This window comes from Rhamphochromis longiceps, linkage group LG2 (genome assembly GCF_057381845.1).
Source record: "Rhamphochromis longiceps isolate RC_006_pf linkage group LG2, R_longiceps_female_GT1.1, whole genome shotgun sequence".
Taxonomy (NCBI): Eukaryota; Metazoa; Chordata; class Actinopteri; order Cichliformes; family Cichlidae; genus Rhamphochromis; species Rhamphochromis longiceps.
This window is the reverse complement of record NC_140558.1, coordinates 12,395,960-12,418,158: the sequence shown is the minus strand read 5'-3', so window position 1 is coordinate 12,418,158 and position 22,199 is coordinate 12,395,960. Positions and strand designations below refer to the sequence as shown.

At 41.0% G+C, this 22,199-nt stretch overlaps 2 protein-coding genes across 2 annotated transcripts in view; one reads left to right on the top strand and one right to left on the bottom strand.

Annotated features, from left to right (window-relative positions):
* Nucleotides 1–22,199, top strand: part of LOC146677036 (protocadherin-9-like) — a 164,140-nt gene that overhangs the window by 22,035 nt on the left and 119,906 nt on the right. The window lies entirely within an intron of this gene.
* LOC146677038 (uncharacterized) lies at nt 18,963–20,134 on the bottom strand (the record flags this gene model as incomplete). The annotated part of the gene is made up of 2 exons (XM_085383109.1): nt 19,899–20,134; nt 18,963–19,494 (listed from the first exon to the last, which is right to left on the bottom strand). Coding segments are annotated over exons 1-2 (561 nt in total), but the record flags the coding sequence as incomplete, so codon positions are not given.

Below are 22,199 nucleotides of genomic sequence, written 5' to 3'. Positions count from 1 at the left end.
GCCGCACCTCTCTGGACACAAACTGAACCATGTGCTGCAGATTTGAACATTTATTGTATGAGTGAATTGAAGTGTATGCCAAGTCTTTTTTTTTTTTTTTTTCCCACCAGCACAAATCTGCAGGGGTTGAATCCCATTTTCATTTTGTTTTGTTTTTTTGTGTGCATGCTTTTTTATTTTATGCATTTATTTTTCACTGTACAATATGTTTTGTTGTTTGATTTCAGTCAGGGATTTTTTTTAAATGCTCGCTACTTCATTGTTATTCAGGAAGAACTGCTTTCGTCCTCCTGCCATCTTCCTCTCTGTCTCTCCTCTCTACTGCCACTGATTAGACTTGGCGTTAGCCTTAGCATTAGCCTGTCCAGTCGTTCCCTATGGGCCTGTTGTCTCTTTTGGCTAGCAGCATCCAATCTTGGCAAGCTAGCAGCTAATCCAGACTGGATGCTAATGAACCCTGGCCAGTGTCCACCTCGTTCCTGTAGAGACGTCTGTTTCTATAAAGCCCAATGGCTAACCAGCTAACAGGCCACTGCTCCACTGTCCAACACGGACAAACAGACAGTCAGGCAGAAAGACAAACCACCCGGAGCAAACTATCTGGCTCTCAGCTAGCTGTTTGCTAATCAACCAGTAATACTGCAGTATGAAAGGCAGTGGGTGCCTGTTAACAAGAAGCACTTTACATATACTGAATTCAAATTTACAAATAAAACTATACTTTCTGCATAAGTATAGCACGAGTATTTGTAGCATTAAGATAGATGTTATAGTTTTGTTAAGGCAGCAGTTATATTTTAACTCCTCTAATAGGGAGAAAAACACATAAAATGTTAATTCTTTCTAAACCTTTGAGAATGAACTGATCCATTTGCCACACGTTGGGATTTTTACCACGTAGAAGTATTTTCCTTTCTGTACCATGTTCTGTAAAAATGCTACACTTTTAAAGCATGGGTCATAATTTGATTGACCTTTAAGACTTTTTGAAATAAGAACAGATGAAATAACTATGTGTAATGTGCAGAGTTTTATTTATAATGACACACAGTAATTTGATATATGTGGGAGAGTAAAAATCTATTTTGCTGCATATTTTGGTGGCTAATTCTCTGCCACAGAAAGTCTAAAATTATATTATTATATTATTTGAAGTGTGAATGTGGGAAACTGAATGAAGGCATCATGCGCTTGTCACAGACTTTATTAATCCCTAGTGTGAAAATATGGCTGTAGCCCATGTAAATGAGAGACAGATGACATATTTTAACATTAAAATACGAACACACACTTAGAGGATGTCGGTGTGGCTAATAATAACAGTAATACTAAAACACTGTGAGAGGGAAAAGTTAGCACACTGAATCTAAGCCACAAACTTCATTTGGTAGCGTAACGTTTCATTCCAGTTGGAGCTCCTTAAAAATTACTTGTACATCATGCACACATAATCATATTCCATTGGCAAAGAGCTACAAGTGATATACTGTCAATGCACGCAACACAAATCATGCAAGCATTACTGCAAGCTTCAAAGCATCACACAGGGTCAGTGTGATTTAGCGTTATCTTCTGTAGGTTCAGAAACATAGTCAGAGACCTAATTTTGTGAACAATTATTCATTTAATTCCACTTTGGCTCCATTTGAGATTAAAGGTTCCCTCCAGAGACATTTAAAATTACTCTGAATTGAATAATTAATGCATCTCTTATATATTTTTCTACAGAAATGTTAATTATACTCATTAAAATTTCTTAAATTCAAACCAAAGTTTCCTCACTTGGCAAGTCATTATAAAGTTTAACTGTTAACAAAAACAACCATTTTGATTGGTTATGGACTGTGCACAGATATGACTGTGGCGCAAACACACAGTGACGTAAATGATCAGCTTTGAGGCCTCATAACCTCCTGCAAACCTCCTGTTTCATCAATTAGAAAACAAAGACTACAGACTGGATTGTTTGCAGCAGGTCTTCCTTCCTGTTCAAGTTCACCCCTCTTTATTTAGATGTCGTTTATCCCCACAGCAGAAGCTTCTCACTCAGGAACGCTCGACATGCCGCAGCGGTCCGTCATCGTTTTCCTTCCCTCTATTGTCTCCAGACAATCAACCCGACCCAGCGCTCCTCATCTCGCCTCGCTCTGTTGCCATTTTTACTGCTCATATATAGAAACACATGTGGATGTGGGCCTCATGTCCTCAGGCGTTCATGTGTACCTGCACACACGTAGAGTCGGCAACACATCTCTTCACAATAGCCGAGCTGCAGACAGCCGTCCCGGGAGTTGCCGTGATTTATGACCCCCCGTGTGCGTGGATAGAGAAAGGGGGAATGGGGCGTGTAGATGTGGAAGATGGAAGGAATAAGTGAAGGAGAAACTTGAGCTCGCAGTACAACTGACTGTGTGTTCACACATGCACTCAGAAGACATACTGCTGTTATTATGCTTCTCTCACTTCCAGAGGATATAAGAAGAATACATGGAAACACACAGAGAGCATGCAACAGTTAATCCACTCATTTCACACAATCCCCATACCTCCAGGCGAGTCTGGGGGACTTATTAGAGGACTGCACCCAGATGTCTCACTTCTGTTGTTTACATAGATGGAGATACAGCACGCAGGTCCATATGTACATATACTATTCATTTATTACACTTGACTGCAGGTCAAGCACACATTATGCACACATCTAACAGAAGGGCTCAAATATAAGAAAACCCTGATAATAAAATGTAAAATGTAAGCAGCCACAGTAACTTTCCATTACACTTTGCATTTTACCCGAATGTCTTTTTGAGCTGCTCATTTTCTAATTATCCCCGGCTGTTTGACAGATCCACGGTTTGTGTTGCAGAAAGATGTTGGCAGACACTTTGGGCTTTCGCTCATAATGAATTTTATTTTCTCCATAGCAGCAAAACATATCGCACAATAATATAGCCTCACTTTTCCAAAGTAATGCTTTAAATTAGTGTCAGACTGAATAATTTGGAACGTCTGTAATATTTTGTGTATGTGTATAATGTACCTTGCCATCACCAGTGTGTGAATGTGTGTGTGAATGGGTGGATGACAGGTTGTGTAAAGTGCTTTGGGGTCCTTAGGGACTAGAAAAGCGCTATACAAATACAGGCCATTTACCATTTATCATTTTGTGGCCTTAACCTGTTGATTAAAAATTTTAAATTCTCTATACAAATCCCACAAAGCAGCTGTACATGGCCTTCACACTGTTTCTTTCAGACTTTTGGAAGATCAGACGTATTTAAAGAAAGATTTCGAACAACTTTTCACGCTAGTTTGCTTTTAACATGAAAGGTTTTTTTAAATTGATCAGCACTAAATAATCAGTTTATCTTGTTTTTGTTTTTTTTCAGGAAAAGTTTCACTCAATAAAAGGTTTAGCTTTCATCTTTGTGCCTAAATACAGAAAATAAAGAAAGAGATGAATGAAACTGAATGTGGAACAAAGACGTACAAAGCCTGAGAACTAATGCACGATGTAGAGCCAGTCACTGCTGCAAACGGAATCTGCTTTTCTTTTCAGTCCAATGGTGAAAAAAATGTATGAAATGTTTAAAGTGGAGCTGAAAAGAGTCCAATTAATTTGCGCTGAATGTTAAAATAATCAGAACTGTCCACTGCAGCTATCACTGGTGCGTCTCCTACTTGGGTCGTTGCTGATTGGACAGCAGAGGGAATGCGCGTTGCATATGGGTGTCATGCAGTTTTGGTCTGTTGGAAAGCTGCATGGAAGCTCTGAATCCCATTCATTTTGATCTTCTAGCAGCAAAGACCAGCTTCTGTGCAAACAGGATCTTTGGTCAAGCTTTCTTCTCACCAAAATGACTGAATGCACCTCAACACTGACCCCCAAACGCTATCCTTCCGAAAAGTATGGTATATGAGTCACATACGCATTAAACCGTGTAATGATGTGTTTGTCCTGTGAACCTTTTAATTCCAATGTGCAAACGTTGGTACATACCAGTGCAGTGGGAGAGGCTTTGACAGATTGAGTCTTCTATTTGCTGACCTCGCTTTACTTTCTGCCTTTCAAACGTCTCAGTCTGGAAATAAAATTCGCAAGAGATGGATGAAAAACACAGTCCTCCCTTTTGAAGTATGTGCGTGTCTGTGTGTGTGTGTTTGTGATGGGCAGACGAGAAAGAGGGAAAAATATAGAAACCCCATTCTCCACCTCCTTCTAACCTTAGCTTGGGAATACCAGCTGCCTCAGATAGACTCCATCTGTGTGAGTGTAAGAGTAAAACATCAGATATTTGGTCGGAAAAAGGAAGGAAAATATCACCAGCTCTTGGTTGGACAGACAAATTAGCAGTTTCACTGTAAACCAAACACTAATTAGACCCTGTGTCTTCTTTAATCCTTAAATCTCAGGGCTTGATGTTTGCTCTATGAGGGCTTTTCTCACATGTGGATAACTGCATGCTGCATGTAGCTTTGAGGCAGGTTTTAATACTACCTAAGGTTATATACAAACACCTGAACAATCTGTGTTCAGGTGGGGTTTTGTTGTTTTTGTTTGTGTTGTTCTTGGTGTTTTGATTGTCCAAACACACCTTCTGACCCAAACTAAATGTGATATGGGGGGATAACAACTCAGTTAACAGAATGATAAGAATGAAATTTAAGAGTTTCAAGTGAACAAGTGGAGACTGACACAAAGCTAAATGTCGCATTGCATGGCCTTTGAGTCTTTGAGGCCACCATGTTTGTTTTTAGCTTAATTTCCAAATGGGGTTCATCGTGTCGTCTCTCAGCCGCCATCTTTGGGTTTGCACGTAGGAAAGAGGACAATCAGAGTTACCTGTTTAGCACTTTGCTTCCCCAAAGGGAACCACAGGTGCTTGAACATTTTACAGTACAAAGCTGCAGCTAAAGTAAAATTTGGTGGTTCTGTTAAGAAAATAGTTGATGTGTAAAATTATTAATTTTCTTCTTTTTTCTTCATCAGGAACAAAAACTGTTAATTTCACACCACATTACCTTAGTTTCTTTTTCTTTTATGCACCTTGGAGCTTTAAAAAAAATCATGAACACGGATTGTGCGATTACGTGGTAAGAGTATGCAGTAATGCACACACATGTTATCTGCCTAAATCCTATGTAGTTTGCCAAAAATATGCCCAAGGGCCAGATTAGCTAAAAGTTTAGTGTGCATATTCAAACTGTGTGAATATGCCAGCTTACACCGGTCAGAGAGCCGTTTCTTAGCGTCTTAAATTATCTTTGACTGGTCTAATAAATAAAAAACATGAATTCATTGAATGCTTATTTAATTAATGTACAAACTAACAGCCCCCCTTAAAATAAATACTATAATTTTTAACATCTTTGAATGTGAAATTCTGCAGAAATGCAAGGAAAACATCAAAGCCTCGCCACATTTTCTTATCATCTTGTCCTGGAGGCCTTATGTTACAATCATGCAGTATAAAAAAAAAAAAGAAAAAGAAAATCCTCCTTAACACTTGAGTCTGACTTTTTTCCTCACAGTCTTCAATATCCAGGAATGACATTTTGTAAAGTGACTTCTCTCCTGTACTGCACAAACTCTAAGCTCTGTTTGATCATTATTTATGAGTGAGAAGCTCAAATTTAGCCCGCCGTATGTGACATCCCTGTTTTCGTGAATTTAACTAGTAATTATGGTTTTAGGATCTCACTACAAAATAAAGAGGGAAAAATAAGATATTCAGATTCGCCTGCTGTTTCTGAGAAGAAACTCTTTCTGGTTTTCCTCGAGAAATTTTGAGTCATTCTTTGCTTTTTTTCCCCTCCCTATTCTGTGTTGAAGCTGGACGACAGCCGAGCAAATCAAACCCAAATCTCCTCGCTCACATCTCTCCCTCACGATCTTTTTTATCACTCTACCTTTCCCTCATTCTTTCATCCTCCCTCGCTCCATGCTGGAGCCAATTATAACCTGCTGCAGCATTCCTGACTGGAGGAGGAGGAGGAAGGGAGGTGTTTCAGGGATTAACATACCAGAGCTGTCAGCTGGAAACTGCTTCTTCCCACTTTTTGCTCTATTCCTCTGCCTGAATCTAAAGTTCTCCCTGCTCATTAGGACACACAAGAAAACACATTTTACATGAAACCTCAATAAATGTCCAGGCTGAACGTAGCTGCAAAGTGTGATGATATGGAAACTCATAGAGTGGTTTAATATGATTCAAGATTTTAGAGCTGTATTGTCAATGCATCAGTATACACAGTATACAGCTTACTGAAATGCTGTTTCACCCCAAGCCCCGTATAGTGCATTTATAAGTATATAAAGGATATATCTCCAAGAGATATAAAACTAGGAAATCCCAAAAAATAACATGCTAAATTTGGGTAAAATTAAGGGATAAAAAGGTATTAATTACTAACTATACAAGACTATAATAATAACTATACAATACTAACTGTACAATAAACAAAGACAGGACAGAGACAATACAAAAGGGGATTGTGCAGTAGGTGTTGAATACCAGGTTGAGTTATTGTACAGTAAGGACATGCACGATTGGTCTACATGTGAGTATAGCTTTGCATGAAAATGTGTGGTTGCACATAAATACGGGAAAAATTACATACATGCTTCACGTAAAACTAAAGTTTTTAAAATACGGTCAAAGATGTGTTTGTTTCTTTGACAATGACAATAAATAAATACTTGACTTGACTTGTACGGTGACCATATGAATGCACCAATCAGCCCATTAAAGCTAACGTCATTTTATTGTCTGACATAAGATACATTTGTCTTGGATCAGGGAGCTGCTGCATCAGATCAGACAATATGAAACATCCAAAAACCCCACCCCTGTCCCAAAACACTACACATACTCTCCAGAGCAGCTTGGGGGCCTTGAGGAAGCCCAAAGTGCCAGATTCCAATCTGTTCAGGCATCCATGAAGGCCCCACCCTGCAACTCAAAGGACCGAAAGGATCCACTGCCAGTGTGCTGTTGCAAGGCGCCACAGGACATCCCCAGAGGTTCTGAATTCATCCACTCGATAGGTCAGGGCTGCTGTGGGTCGCCAAGTGGGACATAGATGACAAGCAGTGATGCTACTTTAATGCCGTGACTGATGCAGAAAAAAGGAAATATATAATGAAATATGTTAATCACTGTATAAGAGAAATAGTTTGAGTAAAAATACACAATCACACAAAGAGTTGCCCGACTTTAAAAACAGACGAGAGCATTTAAGCACGCCATGCTCGTTGCTAATGCTAACCTAAGCAGGTGTCATTTTCTTACTTCGTTTGTCTTCTGTAGCTGCATTTAGCATCATTAGCAGCTACATGAGGTCCCGAGGGCACCGTGGTCTGATTTACTATCTCCTGCGTTTGTTAAAGAATTGCTTCACACTAATATTGCTAAAATAATTCTCTTTTATCTCCTCTGGCATGTCTAAGTTTGCTTTGACATCAGCTTCTACGCAATGTAGGAAAGGTGAATCGATTGAGTTTGCGATGCTGCGAATACATGTTCTCATAAATAAAACAGATGTGTATAGAACCTGCTTCCAGCACCTCTGGGTGTCAGAATATTATGACTATATTCTTCTCTTCAGACTGGGGCTACAGAGACCTTTGACACCCGAGCCGGTCTCATCTAGCCATTTATAGAGTTACGACACTTTTGCCAGGAATAGAATTCTTCACACACTGGTGGTGTTTCTTTGTGATATGCTGCCTGTGAAAGGACTTTTACTCTTGCTTAATCACCGAACACAACTGATGGCTGCTTTCATGGTGGTTCTTTGAAATAAGAACGCTTCTTTTTTTCCTTTTTCTTTTTTGGAAAGAAATGTTAAAAAATGTTGTTGTTCACTGAGTTTTGCAAAGTGGTATTTCAGTTTGATACCATATGGTGGTAAAATGTCAAGTACTTCATTTTCTTTTAAGATGCCTGTATGACCAAGTTTTGAATAATATTATGGAACTAAATTCATAAACATAAAAATAAGGAACAACAGGTTTATGTTGAATTTAATTCTGTAAAGTTTCTATCAAGTTGCTACGGGAATAGTTTATGAAATAATGTGTTACTGTCATCACATTAGATGTGTCTGTAGCTTGGTAACAGAACTCATTACTGCAGTCAGTGAAAGGTTTAGGGCTCAGGCACAGTGCAGTACAAATACTGCAGGCTCTGTGCAACCAGGAAAAACAATGGTGGTTGGCAATTGCACTGAGTCTGAGACTGATTGCAAGTAAGTGCATCAACAAGCTCACTTTTTATTGCAATGCGATTGCACAGGTCACCTGATGCGAGGCAGCCTGTCTCCATCTGACTCAGACTGTCAGCTCTCAAAGAGAGTTTAATGTATAACTGCAGACATTTTTCCAACTACTGAAAACCGATCGCAGACCGACCCTTGATGCACCAAAGACCCTGTATTTAAAACGATCATTTCAAAGACAACAGACTGTGGATTGATTGCAAACAGTTGCAGTAATGTTGGTTGTGAGGTGGTGTCCAGCCACTTTACCTAGTTTGACTGCAGCCTTGGTAATTATAGTGTGTGTCTGGTTACTTGGGTGATTTTGTGAAGTAGCACAAAACTAGCATTACCAATATTTTATTTGATTATTTTCTATTGGGGAAGCATTAGGGTAATGCATAATATACAACCTTTCTAAGTAAATTAATATGTTATTTTGCTTTTAATACAAAATATATATTTTTAACCAGCCCTCTGGATCATATGAAACTCCTCAGCAGAGTGAAATGTTTCTGCTTTCTTCTTTGAGTGACAGTTCAAAAACATCAGCAAGTCATAAATGCATAGGCGCACAAGAATGCTGCGAATATGCACAGTGGTCACTTCTAGGGGTGAGGGGGGTCGTGGGTGTGTGGGTGGGGGCTGTTCCTGTCACTTGTCAGCGCCTCGTTCACTTTTGTCTCAGTTTGAGCAGCACGTGAGAGAGCAGCGAGGCAGCAAATTAAAAAATACGCAGTGAAGACGAAGGCGTACTCATGTTCATCTCCCTGATCTGTGTGTGTCTGTGTGTGGCGTCAGACTTCGGTGGATTGCTGCGTCAGTTTCTCTGTCACTGTCAGCTTTGTTTACAACCCCACCCGCCCCCCACCCAGAAAAGTCCTGTCAGGACTGTGATTTCAGTGGGATCTGTGCGCGCGCGCGCGCGTGTGTGTGTGTGTATGTGTTTGTGTAGTCCACATTTTGACAACCCTGTAGTGTATGTAGGGACATGACTTGTGCATGTGTGTTTGATGTTGCCAGAGGTGAGTGTGCTCCTGAGTTATGGGTCCATGTGCTCTGCAAGTATAACACTAGATTTACTGGCTCAGTGATAACATACACGCGCACACGAACACACACACACACACACACACACACACACCTGCAGGGCAGAAGAATGCTTGGGAGGGAGGGTGTGGAGTGACACATCAGTGTCCAATGTAGTAGTTTATGTGCAAGTATACCATCAACACTGACACAAATACAAGAAAACAGCCTTTGAATAGCTGTCCACTGTAGTGACCACTATAGGGTTAAATGATGAACAGCCAATCGAAATTTGCAGCTTCTGTTACCTGACACAATTTAAAATCTGATGGAGGATAGTGACTCTTGTCAGTAGGTCCACACACAGGCTGTAATGGCATCCAAAATCAAATATGCAGAGAAAACTTCTCCCGCTGTGCGCTGCTCTCTGAGTGTGCGAGCAAACAAACTGATGGGCCACTTGCAAAAACTGATAGTTGATGTTGATGTTCTGCCATCACAGCACGTTTGCATGGGAAGGTCGCTGTGATAAAGTTGGAAAAGTGACAAGAGGCAAATATTATTCATGCCGTTGTGCGGGCAGGTTTTTTGGTAGCCTTAATGTTGCACGGCCAAAAAATGCTGTCATATAGTGAATCCTTTAGAGTCTGTCTGCACTAAAAGGGTTTGTTTAGCCTGTGTTTCACTGCCATGGAGCAATATGAGAAGTAAAACTGAGTTCACAGGGTCTCCCGATGCTTTAAGTGCAGCAAGATAAAAGCCTTACTGTTTAATTAGAACCAGAAAAGATTTTCTGAGCAGGAAAAGTTTCAAGTGCTGTATACACTGCTGCTAAATACTGTAAATATGTAGACTCATCATGCCAGTTAAACACTCAAACATATTTGATCTAAAGTGAAAACAGGCCTGTCGCGCACTAGTTAGCTGCACTGAAAGCAGTGAAAGATGCATCATGCCAATATTTGTAATCTTTATTTTCTTGTCTTTGATGTGAGATGCAGATTCCGTTTACAGTACTGAAAGTTTCAGGATGTATTTAATATCATTTGTTTTGCTATTAGACGATATATAGAGGTCACATTTGTGTTTTTCTGTGTAAACCAAAAGGCGAGGAAGCCAGAAAACGTGGCCGCCGTGGCTGGCTCTCGGCTGCAAACTCATCGGTTCCTCCTGAAGACGTTTGAAACACCTCGCGATTTTTTTTTTTAAATTAAATGTTCCTAAAACAGCTTGTAACTGTAGTTACATACGTAGTCGTGGTTTTGTTGTGTTTTTTCTGAAAGATTTGGGTGCTCAGTGGTGGCAGCGGGATGGCGTCTATACGACTAAGTAAAAATAAACTACAGCCTGTGTGTTTGTGGTAATGAAGGAACACGTTTCTCAGTGGAACAGTCTATCTCGCGTTTGTGTTTTCTATAGGTTTTGTACAACAATGTGGCTCGGTGGCACAGGGGAAGAAGAAGTGAGAGAAAATATTAAAATGAAGATTGAGGAAACACGTTTCCCATTTCCTCTTTGTTTGCCCATTTTAACCTTTAAGGTTTGATTCTGAGCTTTTTTTTTTTTTTTTAATCCTACATGCATAACTATGGCGTTATTTTTTTTCCACTATTCTGAGCGCACATAAAAAAAAATTTGCAGGTGCAAGTGGAGAAATTTATTTTGAGCAAACAAAAGCTAAATTTGAGTGAACAAAATTCATTGCTGCGTGCAAAAAATGTATTTCAGTGTTTGCTATTATCCACACACACACAATAGCAGCCCCTCTCGCTCAGTTTTTGCATTTGCGTTTGCTCGCAATGTGTTGCTCGTGCTCTCAACATTTCTGCCCGTGTGCGCTCAACTCTTTCTCTACACCATTATATACTTCAAATACCTGCTCGATTTATCAAGACATCACATATTTGCATAAGTGCTCTGACGTTTTCGGAGATGCCTGTTACCCACCAGCTGACCGGGTGGTCACTCAGGTTAAACATAATATATAAGGCTGAACTGACAAAACCAGCACCAGGTATTATACGAAAAACCATAAAGCCTTTGAACTAAAACAAACGCTGTTGTGACAGTGACAGTGATGTACACTGTCTTGTTGGTATATATGTATGATTTGTATCACCTTCATGTTTTCCTCTCACCACGTATCCAAACCGATATCATGGCCAGCAGCTTTTACAGCTGTGGCTCCAGCAAACATCAGCTGATACTAGAAAGTAATATTAAATACATTCTAACAACAGCTGATCAAGCTTGAACGTGCTGCTGTTGTTTAGCGCAACCACCGCTGGTTTCCTCTTTCTGGCGCAAAGTGGGCGATAAACAAACAAGAGAGACGATCAGCTGATCATTGATCAGTTTCATGATTGAAGTAGCAACAGGAGAGAGAGGGGGAGAGAATGAGAGAAGAAGAGGCAGCTGTGCAGCAAAAACACAGAATAACTCCAGCTTTGAGTCTTTTTTTTCATTCTAGCTGAAGTACAGGACGAATCGCGTTCCTTTTTCCCTCAATACGGATGTATTGTAATTGGTCCAGCCCAGAGTTGATCATGACCAATTGGCTAATCCACCACCTTTCATTGTTTATAAAGTTAGAAAAACAAACAAACATAAAAATGAAAAATCACCATCGGCCCACCAACGGCCAGTTCAGCTATGCTGGTGGGTAACAGGCATCTCCGAAAATGTTAAAGCACTTATGCAAATATGTGATGTCTTGATAAATCGAGCAGGTATTTGAAGTTTACACAGCTACATTCTCACATGAAAATATCTTAAAAGTTTATTTTGTGACCCAGAAAGAGTAATATTTCAAACTCCGCCACTCTGTGTTCCTCTGCCACTGACGAAATGGATTCTGGGATATTGCATTTCGTCATTTTGAGCTGATTGGAGACCAAAACAGCCAATCTGATTTTTTGCATCCAAGACTGTGATTGGCTGGTTTTGTGGAACAAATATAACGGTGTAGAGAAAGAGTTGAGCACGCACGGGCAGAAATGTTGAGAGCGCAAGCAACACATTGCGAGCAAACGCAAATGCAAAAACTGAGCGAGAGGGGCTGCTATTGTGTGTGTGTGTGTGTGTGTGTGTGTGTGTGTGTGTGTGTGTGTGTGTATGGATAATAGCAAACACATATTACACACATACATATTTTTGCACGCAGCATGAAGTTTGTTCACTCAAATTTAGCTTTTGTTTGCTCAAAATAAATTCCTCCTCAAAATGCAACACTTGCACCTGCAAATGTTTTTTACGTGCGCTCAATTTTTTTTACGTGTGCTCAGAATAGTGGCACAAAAATAATGCCATACATAACGAGTGTGTTTTGCATATGTTTTGTGTGTCTGCGCTCTGATGGAAACTAATTTCCCTGCTGGAGCGTCTTCATTTGCTTTCATGTAGAAACTTTACATAGAAACACAGAGGTGCTGTTTGTGTGCTGCTTCACTGCTTCTGCTGCTCTCTGATCAATGTCCATTATCAGCAATCAGATTCCATCAGTCTGCACTTTGACTCATTTTATCAGCCCGATACAGTGCAACAGGAAGTGTTTATTCTCCTTTTAAAAAATCCTCTTAAACTAGGAGAATGGCAGTCGGAGATGTGTGCTTGATCACTGATGCATGGATCATGGGGTGTGGCTAATAGTTATGATTCCAATTCCAACCCCAAAGATGTGAAACGTGCAGATCCAATGCTTGAAAGCACAGAAACCTACCCTGGTGCAACGGGACAACAGACTGCTGTCTCCCTCACGGTGGAAACAAAATTAGAGTCCACATACATTTGGCCACATAGTGCATTTTAAGCTGGTGGTGGGACAGCAGTGTAGAAAAACTCCAACTTGTACACTTAAAGTTTGAGCTGGAGGCAGATGCTCCGTGTCCCTCTATGTGTTCATATTATATAAACAGTACATGTGTATGGTTCCATATATATAGCCTAAGTGGAAATGCACACACACCTGCTCAGCTCTGTACAGCACGCTGTTTTCTCACAGAGAGTCAATCACCGCCTGCAGCGTTGTGCTCACAACCTTCACTTTGAAAGAGAGAGAGGGAGGGTGGAAAGATGATGAAGAGAAAAAGTGAAGAGTTGCTTGGGAAGAACAGGGAGAGAGAGAGACGAGAGAGAGAGTGCTGTTTTGGCTGCAGGGCAGCGTGTTCTGTTGCACATGTTAGTGCTTTCCCAGCTCTATAAAAACTAGCTGACACGATGCATTTCATTCAGCTCACCTGAACCCTCACAACTAAATGCATAAGCCCAACCCCTGCCTGAACCCCAAAACCACATCAGAACAGCCCTGTGAGGTCATTGGGGCCAAACTGCCCTCACGCATCTACTGACGGATCGGCATCAGAGAAGAAGACACTGATGAACTGTAGCCAACTCCTGTTTTGATAGTGGTTCAGCTTCACCAGGGAAGGCCAAGCTGTGAGAGCCTTGGCTGTCTTCTTCATGTTAAACGCAAATTTGTAGGAAAAACTGAAATCTGCCTGTTTAATTGAACTAACTGACCGATGATTTGTCAAATACCTTGACATGCTTGGTGTTGAAAGTCTATTAAGTTTCATTTCCAGCTGCAGCTTTGATATCAGAGCACACTGCATGGTTCAGTGATTATGTCGGTTCTTTAAGCCTAACGTGATGTGTGAACTACTCACAGCCAGTTCAAATTATGGAAATACTCACACGCTGCTCCTTTAATTTCTTTACTAATGTATTCACAATCTCAATGTGCTCTAGGCTGTCTGTAAGAATTGCATTTGGGGGTTTTTGAGGAATAATTTTGCACAAAATGTACATCTGTAAATGAAATCCAGGTTGTTTTTTTAAATGAAACGAATAAAATCTCTAACAATTTAAAAAAAAAAAAAAAAAAAGATAGTGGTTCAGCTAAAATGTATAAAATTGCTTCCTTATCGACTGGGTGAAATCACCACAACACTCGGGGAGCCCTGAAAGCCTTTTGTATTATTTAGGTCTACAGAATTTGATTAACTGAAAAAAACCCCACAAAAGTACTTTTGAGGACAAAAAAAGATTGGAAATTAGCGTGTGGCCTCATGACTCAGTCCTGCAGTAACTTTCCTGCTGACCTCATTTTTGGGAGCTTTCCTTTCACAAAGCCTTGAACCCTGAGCAGCTCGAGATGCTTGGAGGAGCGCTTTGCACGGCAGCTCGCTATGGAAAGCCTCATTTAACATTTATTGTAAAGGTTACCAACATGAATTCATTTTATTCTGTTTTAAATAACTAACATGTAAAAAAGTGCGTAATAGAAGCCTGCTTTTGCACTGCAGTTTATTATTGCGCGGCGTTGGCCATACTTGCCCAGCCCAAAGTCAGCTTTGATAATGAGGATTATTATGAGCTGTCAGTCACAGGGCTATATAATAACTGGACCGCTAGTCTTGTGCTTTTTACATCTTTTTATACCTGAGCGAGCACACACACACACACGCACACTTCCATGGATGCTACAGGAACAACTCGGGGTTCAGCATGTGGCCCAAGGATGCTGCAACATGTAGACCGGAGTAGTCAGGGAATCGATCGACCGACTTTTCAATCGGTAGACCTCCCAGTCTCTGCATCCATGCTCACATTTACAACTACTGATTCAGAGAAACCAATCAAGCGAAGGAGAACTGTGAGAATATCTCCACACAGTCCTGGCACCGCTGCCCAGCAGGTTCCTCATTATTATTCCCTGAAGCCCAAATGAACATATTCAAATGTCCTTTATTGTCTGACCCACAGTCAGGCCCCACAAACGTTTAATATGCACCCACAAAAATATATAATTTTTGTGGGTGCTTAGGGACAGATGAAAAAGGCATATAATGTGATGGTCAATAGAGGCCTGTAGTGCCCTATATATAATATCGTCTTATTGGGTTAGGCCAGTCCCTGAAATGGATTCAGACAGTTTTCAATAATTTATTAGACTGCTTTTTATGCAGGAGATGAACCAGTTTATCAAGATTTTTCTACCCATTCATTGTACCCGTGTTACAGTTGGGTCCAAACGTTTCTGGACGGCGACACGTTAACATGTCTCGGTTTTTCTAAACACTCCCTGATTTCAGAGGCTTGTAGTTTGGACGAAAATCTTAAAGTCTAGAAATGTGTCACCGTCCTAAAACCTACGGACCTAAATGTGACGCCAATGTTCTTTAGGAAAATGACCACAACAAACGTGTTAGTTTGCATTCACACTTACATCGCTTTGTTCATTATCATCCTAAAAGACACGACTCCCACATCATGGAGCATCACAGGTGATCACTCAGAGCAACATCACATTGATTTGTCGGGGAGGAGTAAACAAACCACGCCAGGAAAATATCCCCAAAGCCTAACAGAGCCAGAGGGAGTCAAAGGTGCGGGGTTTTCCTTTAATTTGTCACCAGCATATTACATGTTTTTATTCATGCACCTTTGCCTCTCTGCATTTCTCTGCCCTGATGCTCGGAGCCATATCTCTCTCTCCCCTCTCTCCATCTCTTTTTCCACTCTTCATTCATTCTCCACTCAGATTCAACACAGTTGTGTCGAATTATCGCTGGCAGCTGCTCTTCTTGTGGGCCGAGTGTGTGGGTGTGTGTCCGCGAGTATGCGTTAATAAGTGTGTGTTGTCAGTGTGTTGGTTTGACAGTGTGTGTGCATGCATACTTGATAAGGACAGACTTTTATAAGCATGCACAATGCAACCTCACACACTCTTATCTCCCACAGAGGGAGGTAATGAGGATCTCTCACATACACACACGCACACACGCACACACACACGCACGCACACACGCACTTACACACACACACACACACACACACACACACACACACACACACACACACACACACAAACGCTGTCTCTCTCTCTCAGTTATCTCCCTCTCCGTGTCTCGGCTGACAAACAGCCAGCGAGGCGTCGTGCATTCCTCCTCTCATTGGTTTTTAATCATCTCTGAACAATGTGGCCCAGTGAATGTGCCTCCTCCTCTTCCTCTATCACCTCCTGCAGGAGGACAAGCAGCAGGGAGAGGAAGAGGAGGAGACCCAGGCTTATCAGCCTGAACCCACAGCTGGCCTCCTCTTGCTCCTTTTCCTCGCTCCTCGTTGTCCTCCATCCTCTTCTCTTTCGCCTCCTTCATTTCTGTTTCTGCTCTTTATACGCCTCAACCCAAACCCTGCACAATTATTTTATGGGAAACGTAAAAATATATGCTGCTTGCTCTTTATCTCCATGAATAAGTATCAAAGCAATCATCTCTTTGTTTCTTTTCTTACTTTTTCCCTGACAGTGAAGTCTTGCATACGGCCTCAGTGGTGCTGCACTCTGCAATGGTAATGAAGGTCAGTTATTATGGATTCAAGGAAAAATGGTTCATCATGCCCTCTTGTTTTAAATAAAAGTGCATGCGTGCATTTTGCCTGCAGATGATTGAATAAATAGTCTTCAGTGGACAAATTATTAGAAACTTCCATCAAAGTGCAGCATTAACAGTTTGCTGTGGAGGAAAGAGGCTGTGATGAGCTATCTTTCCTTGAATTCTTAATTCCTGACCTTCATTGCTGCTGCAGTGCATTCATGGAACACACTCGTGTCCTTTATATATGTTTCAGGATTTAAAAAACAGAATAATGCCAGCATTTAGTGGAGGCCTGTGTGCCAACAACAATATATAAGTAATAATAATACATCAGAGATAAAGTGCATATACAAGGGAGTTATAGTGACCATCATTCATGCAGACTGCATCTTTTAGTTGTCTGAAGATGTTTAAAGTTACTCACAGGACTCAATCAGTCATTCTTATGTTAACGTGTTAGGGTGCTAAATCACATTGATACACAGTTCATGCAAACCTCTAACATGTCAAAATTTTCATCACTTCTGTGGCTTGTGTCATCATCAAAATCACAGAATAAACGCCTTAAAAATTTCTTAAAGATGTCTGAGATTAGACTTCAGGCTTTCTGTTGGAAGTTTTACAGAAATGTGACAGACTCTGACCCTATTCCCGCATTTATGTCCATTGATATCAGCATTGCTGATATCAGTGCTTCTATTTTTATGCTGTTGGTGTGTAAATAAATATATCTGAAATAATTCATCGGGCTGTTTTGACCAGCATCTCTCAGTAACTTTAACCCGTTTGTGCCCAGATTTTTTTCAGAGTTGTAAGGCATATCATTTTATCAGTTGAGTCCCTCTGAATCATGTTATGTATTTATTTTTTCCATTTTGTACTTTTTTTTGAAGAAAATAGCATTTTTATGACTGGCAACAATTGTTGCCAGTAGTCACACAGCTTGTCACTAGGTCAAATGTCACCTAATAATAATAATAGAGAAGTAATAATAATAATATAATAAGAACAAAATAATAATATAGTCATAATAAATAATAACAAAAAGGTGGAGCCTCAGGTTCCCCCTGTATAAAATTCAAAACATCAAACAATTTGAACTGATTTCTTTATTCTCAATTTTTTTATACTCAAAAACTCAACAAACATTTTTTTCTTAGAACCTCTAAAAACATATATACATATATAACATATTTCTTCCCATACATTCCATCATCTTTCATGCATGTTCTACTCAGTGTGGTACACTCCACATGTAGTGGCACATCACACTTTCCACACGCAAATGATGTGCGTCCGCCGCAGTTCTTGCATCGCTTGTACCTGCTACCAGTGTTGCAGGGCCAGTGGTTCAAATTATCAAACCTGGTGGCATCAGTTATCGCCACCGCCATTGAAGATCTTCTGCCCTGCCTACTTGGCTTTGTTCCATGGCGCAGGAGGAGGGTCTGGGCTACCAGCCTCTGGAAGGAGAGGAGATCCTTCTCCCCGCTTTTCCAGGACCTAAATGAATGACAAAACAAGCATGATAGATGCATGAATGTGCATCGTTTCATCCTTTCTACAACGTCATGCCCCATATGTAGAATGTTCTGTAAAAGCAATATCACACTTGAGTTTGTGATGTTGGTCTGGATATCATCACTGCTGCTCTTGTCGACCGAAGAGCACTAGCGATGACCTCGAGTCAAACATCACCAACTCGATTGTGATATCACTAAATAACATACAGCCTTGTGTACCTGTAATAGCACCAGCTGTTCACCATGGCACTGTTCAGGGCCCAGCTGAAGCATGGCCACCACCACTTCTTGGACCGGATGTTGACTCTGTAGTGGCTGACAAACTGGTCATGCAGGTCCACTCCTCCCATGTGTGTGTTGTAGTCCTGGATACACTTGGGCTGTCTGACCTTGTCCATAGTCCGCTTCTGTTTATTCCATCTCTTCGCCTCAGTTTCGGTGAACTCCCTCTCCATGTTCGACACCACGGTGACCACGCTGTTGTCATTCCACCTTACAATCAGCTTCTCTGCCTCAACCAGATACTCAGCATCTCCTCTGGGTGTCTTCTTGAAGGTCTGGGGTGCTGTGAAGGGAACGTTATGGAGCTGAGTTTGTCGCATCGTGCCACAGCTGCCATAGCCTCTCAGGGTCATCTCATCCACCAGGGACAGGGTTGTGAAGAGGTTGTCGTGGTAAAACTTGACTCCAGGTGGCACTTCAGCTTTCTCTGCCAGGCCAAGAACCACACTTGGACCCTGACCAAGTCCAGTTTCCACCAGATGTGTGGAAACTGTTCAGCGTAGAGATTGGACATTTCCAGTGTGACATCTCTGAGGGACTTGGGATAAAATGTGAGGAAGATATCCACTGGATCATCTGATGTGAAGCCAGGATCATGTTCTTTGGGGACATAGCGAGGGATCTGATATTTTTTGTTGGCTTGTGCTGGTGCTTTGGCCGCAATTTTGATTTTTTTGAATTTCCTGTCTTGGTTCTTAGTTTTGTGGAGCATGGGCCCAACAATCTGACTGGTCACATTTTCATTTGTGCCACTGACCTTTCTAGTCTCTGTCTGACTCACTGAGGATGAGCACCCAGGATCATCATCGGGGGGATTTGGCAGCTGCATGTCCGAATTAGGTAGAAAGCCTTCACCTTTGAGTATTCTTGATGGGAGGCGGTTATGGTCACCAGTGGCCTCATCATCAGATTGGTCACTGTCACAGTCTGTGTCATGTGCGTGCATTTCTGACTCAGGCACAACTGTGATGTCCGCCACAGTTTCAGAGTCCTGCAGCATGGCCAGGATCTCTGCTACGGTGTACCTAAGGAAAGGACAACATACATGTTAGCTAGCAAGCGAATTTTAGCTAGCAAGAAAATGATGTATGGTAATGTATAAAAATCCTATACACAGAGGCCTTGAATACCTGTGAATTTATTTAGCTAGGAATTATTCTAAAAGGACTAAAATGAGCCATTGTACATCATTCTACAATTTTAAATAAGTAAATTAGGAGCAATCCTGCAGACAGTGTTTTCCTTTAGTTAGCGACATGCTATGTGCCCACTGGCAACTTTTGTTGCCACTCACAGAAATAAGCCCATGAACAAAAAAATATTTATCCTAGGTACAATTTTTTTGGGGAGGGTTACTCTAGAGACTTGAATGATTAAATAATTATAAATATGTTTGGGGGGAAAGTCATAAGAAATTTATGAAAATTACCTCTTTCCAGGATGATTTGCATCCGCCATGTCTTCAGCCAGAAAGAGCGGGAAGCAGATGATGTCATGCGATAGGAAGCACTTGGAAACGATTTTTTAAAAATCAAAACCTTTGTCTAAGTTGTCTACTAGCATATAAGTGGAAAAAGTTGCATTAGTACCTTTGAGATTTTTTATTGTGAGTCGAAAATGACAGTGATAAACTTTGGCAACAATTGTTGCCAGTGGGGCAAAAAGGGTTAATGAGGAAGATTTGGGAGGCATTATTTTGCTTAGCTTGGAGGATTTCTCGACTAGATCAGTGTGATGATTGATTTTAACTCTCGACTGCCAGTCTGAGGTCTTTGTGGGTCCAGTCTGTTTGTAGCAAATGTTCATTCAGTGTGTTTGGCTCAAATTATTCATGAGCTTGTTGTCCACCATGCTGATGCTCCCTCTGAGACTTCTTTCTTGCCTTGAATATTATTTTATGCGTGGCTCGTTCGGCTGTACAACAGCAAAAAAAGCTTAATCTCCCCTAAAAACTCATAAGTCTTGGAAATCAGTAATTCTGTGTTTTGAACACCAACAGTCTACAGTGGAGGCCCGCTGCCTCTCAAGGTTAAGAGTAGACTGAAAATAGGGCAGCAGGAGAAACAAAAGGGATGGAGGTCCAAGATGGCGGCAGGTGTTGTGGCAGAGGCTGATGTGGATGTTGGTTGGTCTTTAGATTCCTCCCCTCTGATCTGCTCCACTTTCTCATGGTGCGACCTGCTGAGATGGCATTTCTATTTCCGGCAAACAAACAAGCACACAAGCGAAAAAACAAAAAGGACAAAAAAAGGGAACAAAGCGAGTGTGCTGGAGGTGACGGGCAGAAAGGGATCTGATCCACTTCATTTCTCCTCTGTTTACACGTAGATGTGATTCACACAGCAAACAGACGAAAACAGTTGTAATAAAACGCCCGACTTTGTTCTGCAGCTTTTTCAGACATGCCCGTTTGACGCCGCAGGGTCTCAGGTAGGAGCTGAGACAGGGAAGAAAATGACTGAAGACCACTTATGAAATAAAAATTAAATAATAAGTTCTATCAGCCTGACAGATCGCGTATTCTTTATATCAGAGTCCACAAAAACATTTTCCAAAACTGTGATGTCTCTCCAACACTTCAGGCAGCAAGTCCCAGGATGTAACAGGTGTTTTTCACAAAACTCATTTCCATGTAAAGTAAGTCCCGACTAAAAGACAGGAATGAAACATTGGTGATGTGTATTTATCTGTAACTTGCTCATCTGAAATATTCTTCACACTGATCTAAAATGTTGCTGTTTGTGCAGAAATTGTTCCTGTTCTTTTGAGTCATGTAAATACCCTGGATTTGGCCTCTACATCAAAAGGTTTTTGCTTAGACACAGCACTGGTTCATCCCTTAGCTGTCTTTTTTTATACTGGAGTGATTCGCAGCTCAGTGTTCAGTGAGTGTTACGTTAAAAAAACAAGAAAGTAATCCCTCTGAAAATGGATTGGACTGAAAATGGTTGACAGAAAACCTGGAGAACTACCGCTCAAGACCACTTTAGAAGACTTCCATGAAAGTTTGGCTCTTTGGAAGCAAAATATAAAGACATGATGAGTGGCTCAAGACATTACTGTATATACACGATCCTCGGCTGAAATCAATTACATCAGTGCTTTTGCTGACGTTATTGTTGTTTTAAGAGTTTACTCTATAGCTAACACATCCCAGTTATAATCTTTAGGGTGTTTGGAGTCTAATGAAATGTAGCTCAGCCCCCAAAGTGGGCTATGGGATAGGTTAAAGCAGCGGTCCCCAACCTTTTTTGCACCATGGACCAGTTTATGTCCGACCAGTTTACGGCCTTTAAGGTGTAGTGGATAAATACAACAAAATAAAACCAATACCGGTACCAAAAAAAGAAGATTTATTCATAGCACAAGGGAGAAGACCAAGGGAAACAGAGTTAACGATAAAAACGATTAAAAAATAACTCTAAAAACTAATAAAAACTCTGAAACAATCAATTTCACATCCGAGCCTCAACTCTCGTGGCCCGGTACAAAACGACTCGCGGACCAGTACCGGTCTGTGGCCCGAGGGTTGGGCACTGCTGGGTTAGAGAAAAGTTTTGTCTTGTCAGTGATGTCGGTACGGTTGGTAATTCAGATAGGAGTAAAAGAACCTCACAAGACCTATTTAAGTCTATATTACTCAAGTCAGAGTGACATCAACATAAGGTTAGAAGATTATTTTTATTGTCTAGGTTCATGCCACCATCACAAAAACCCAAAAATCAAATAA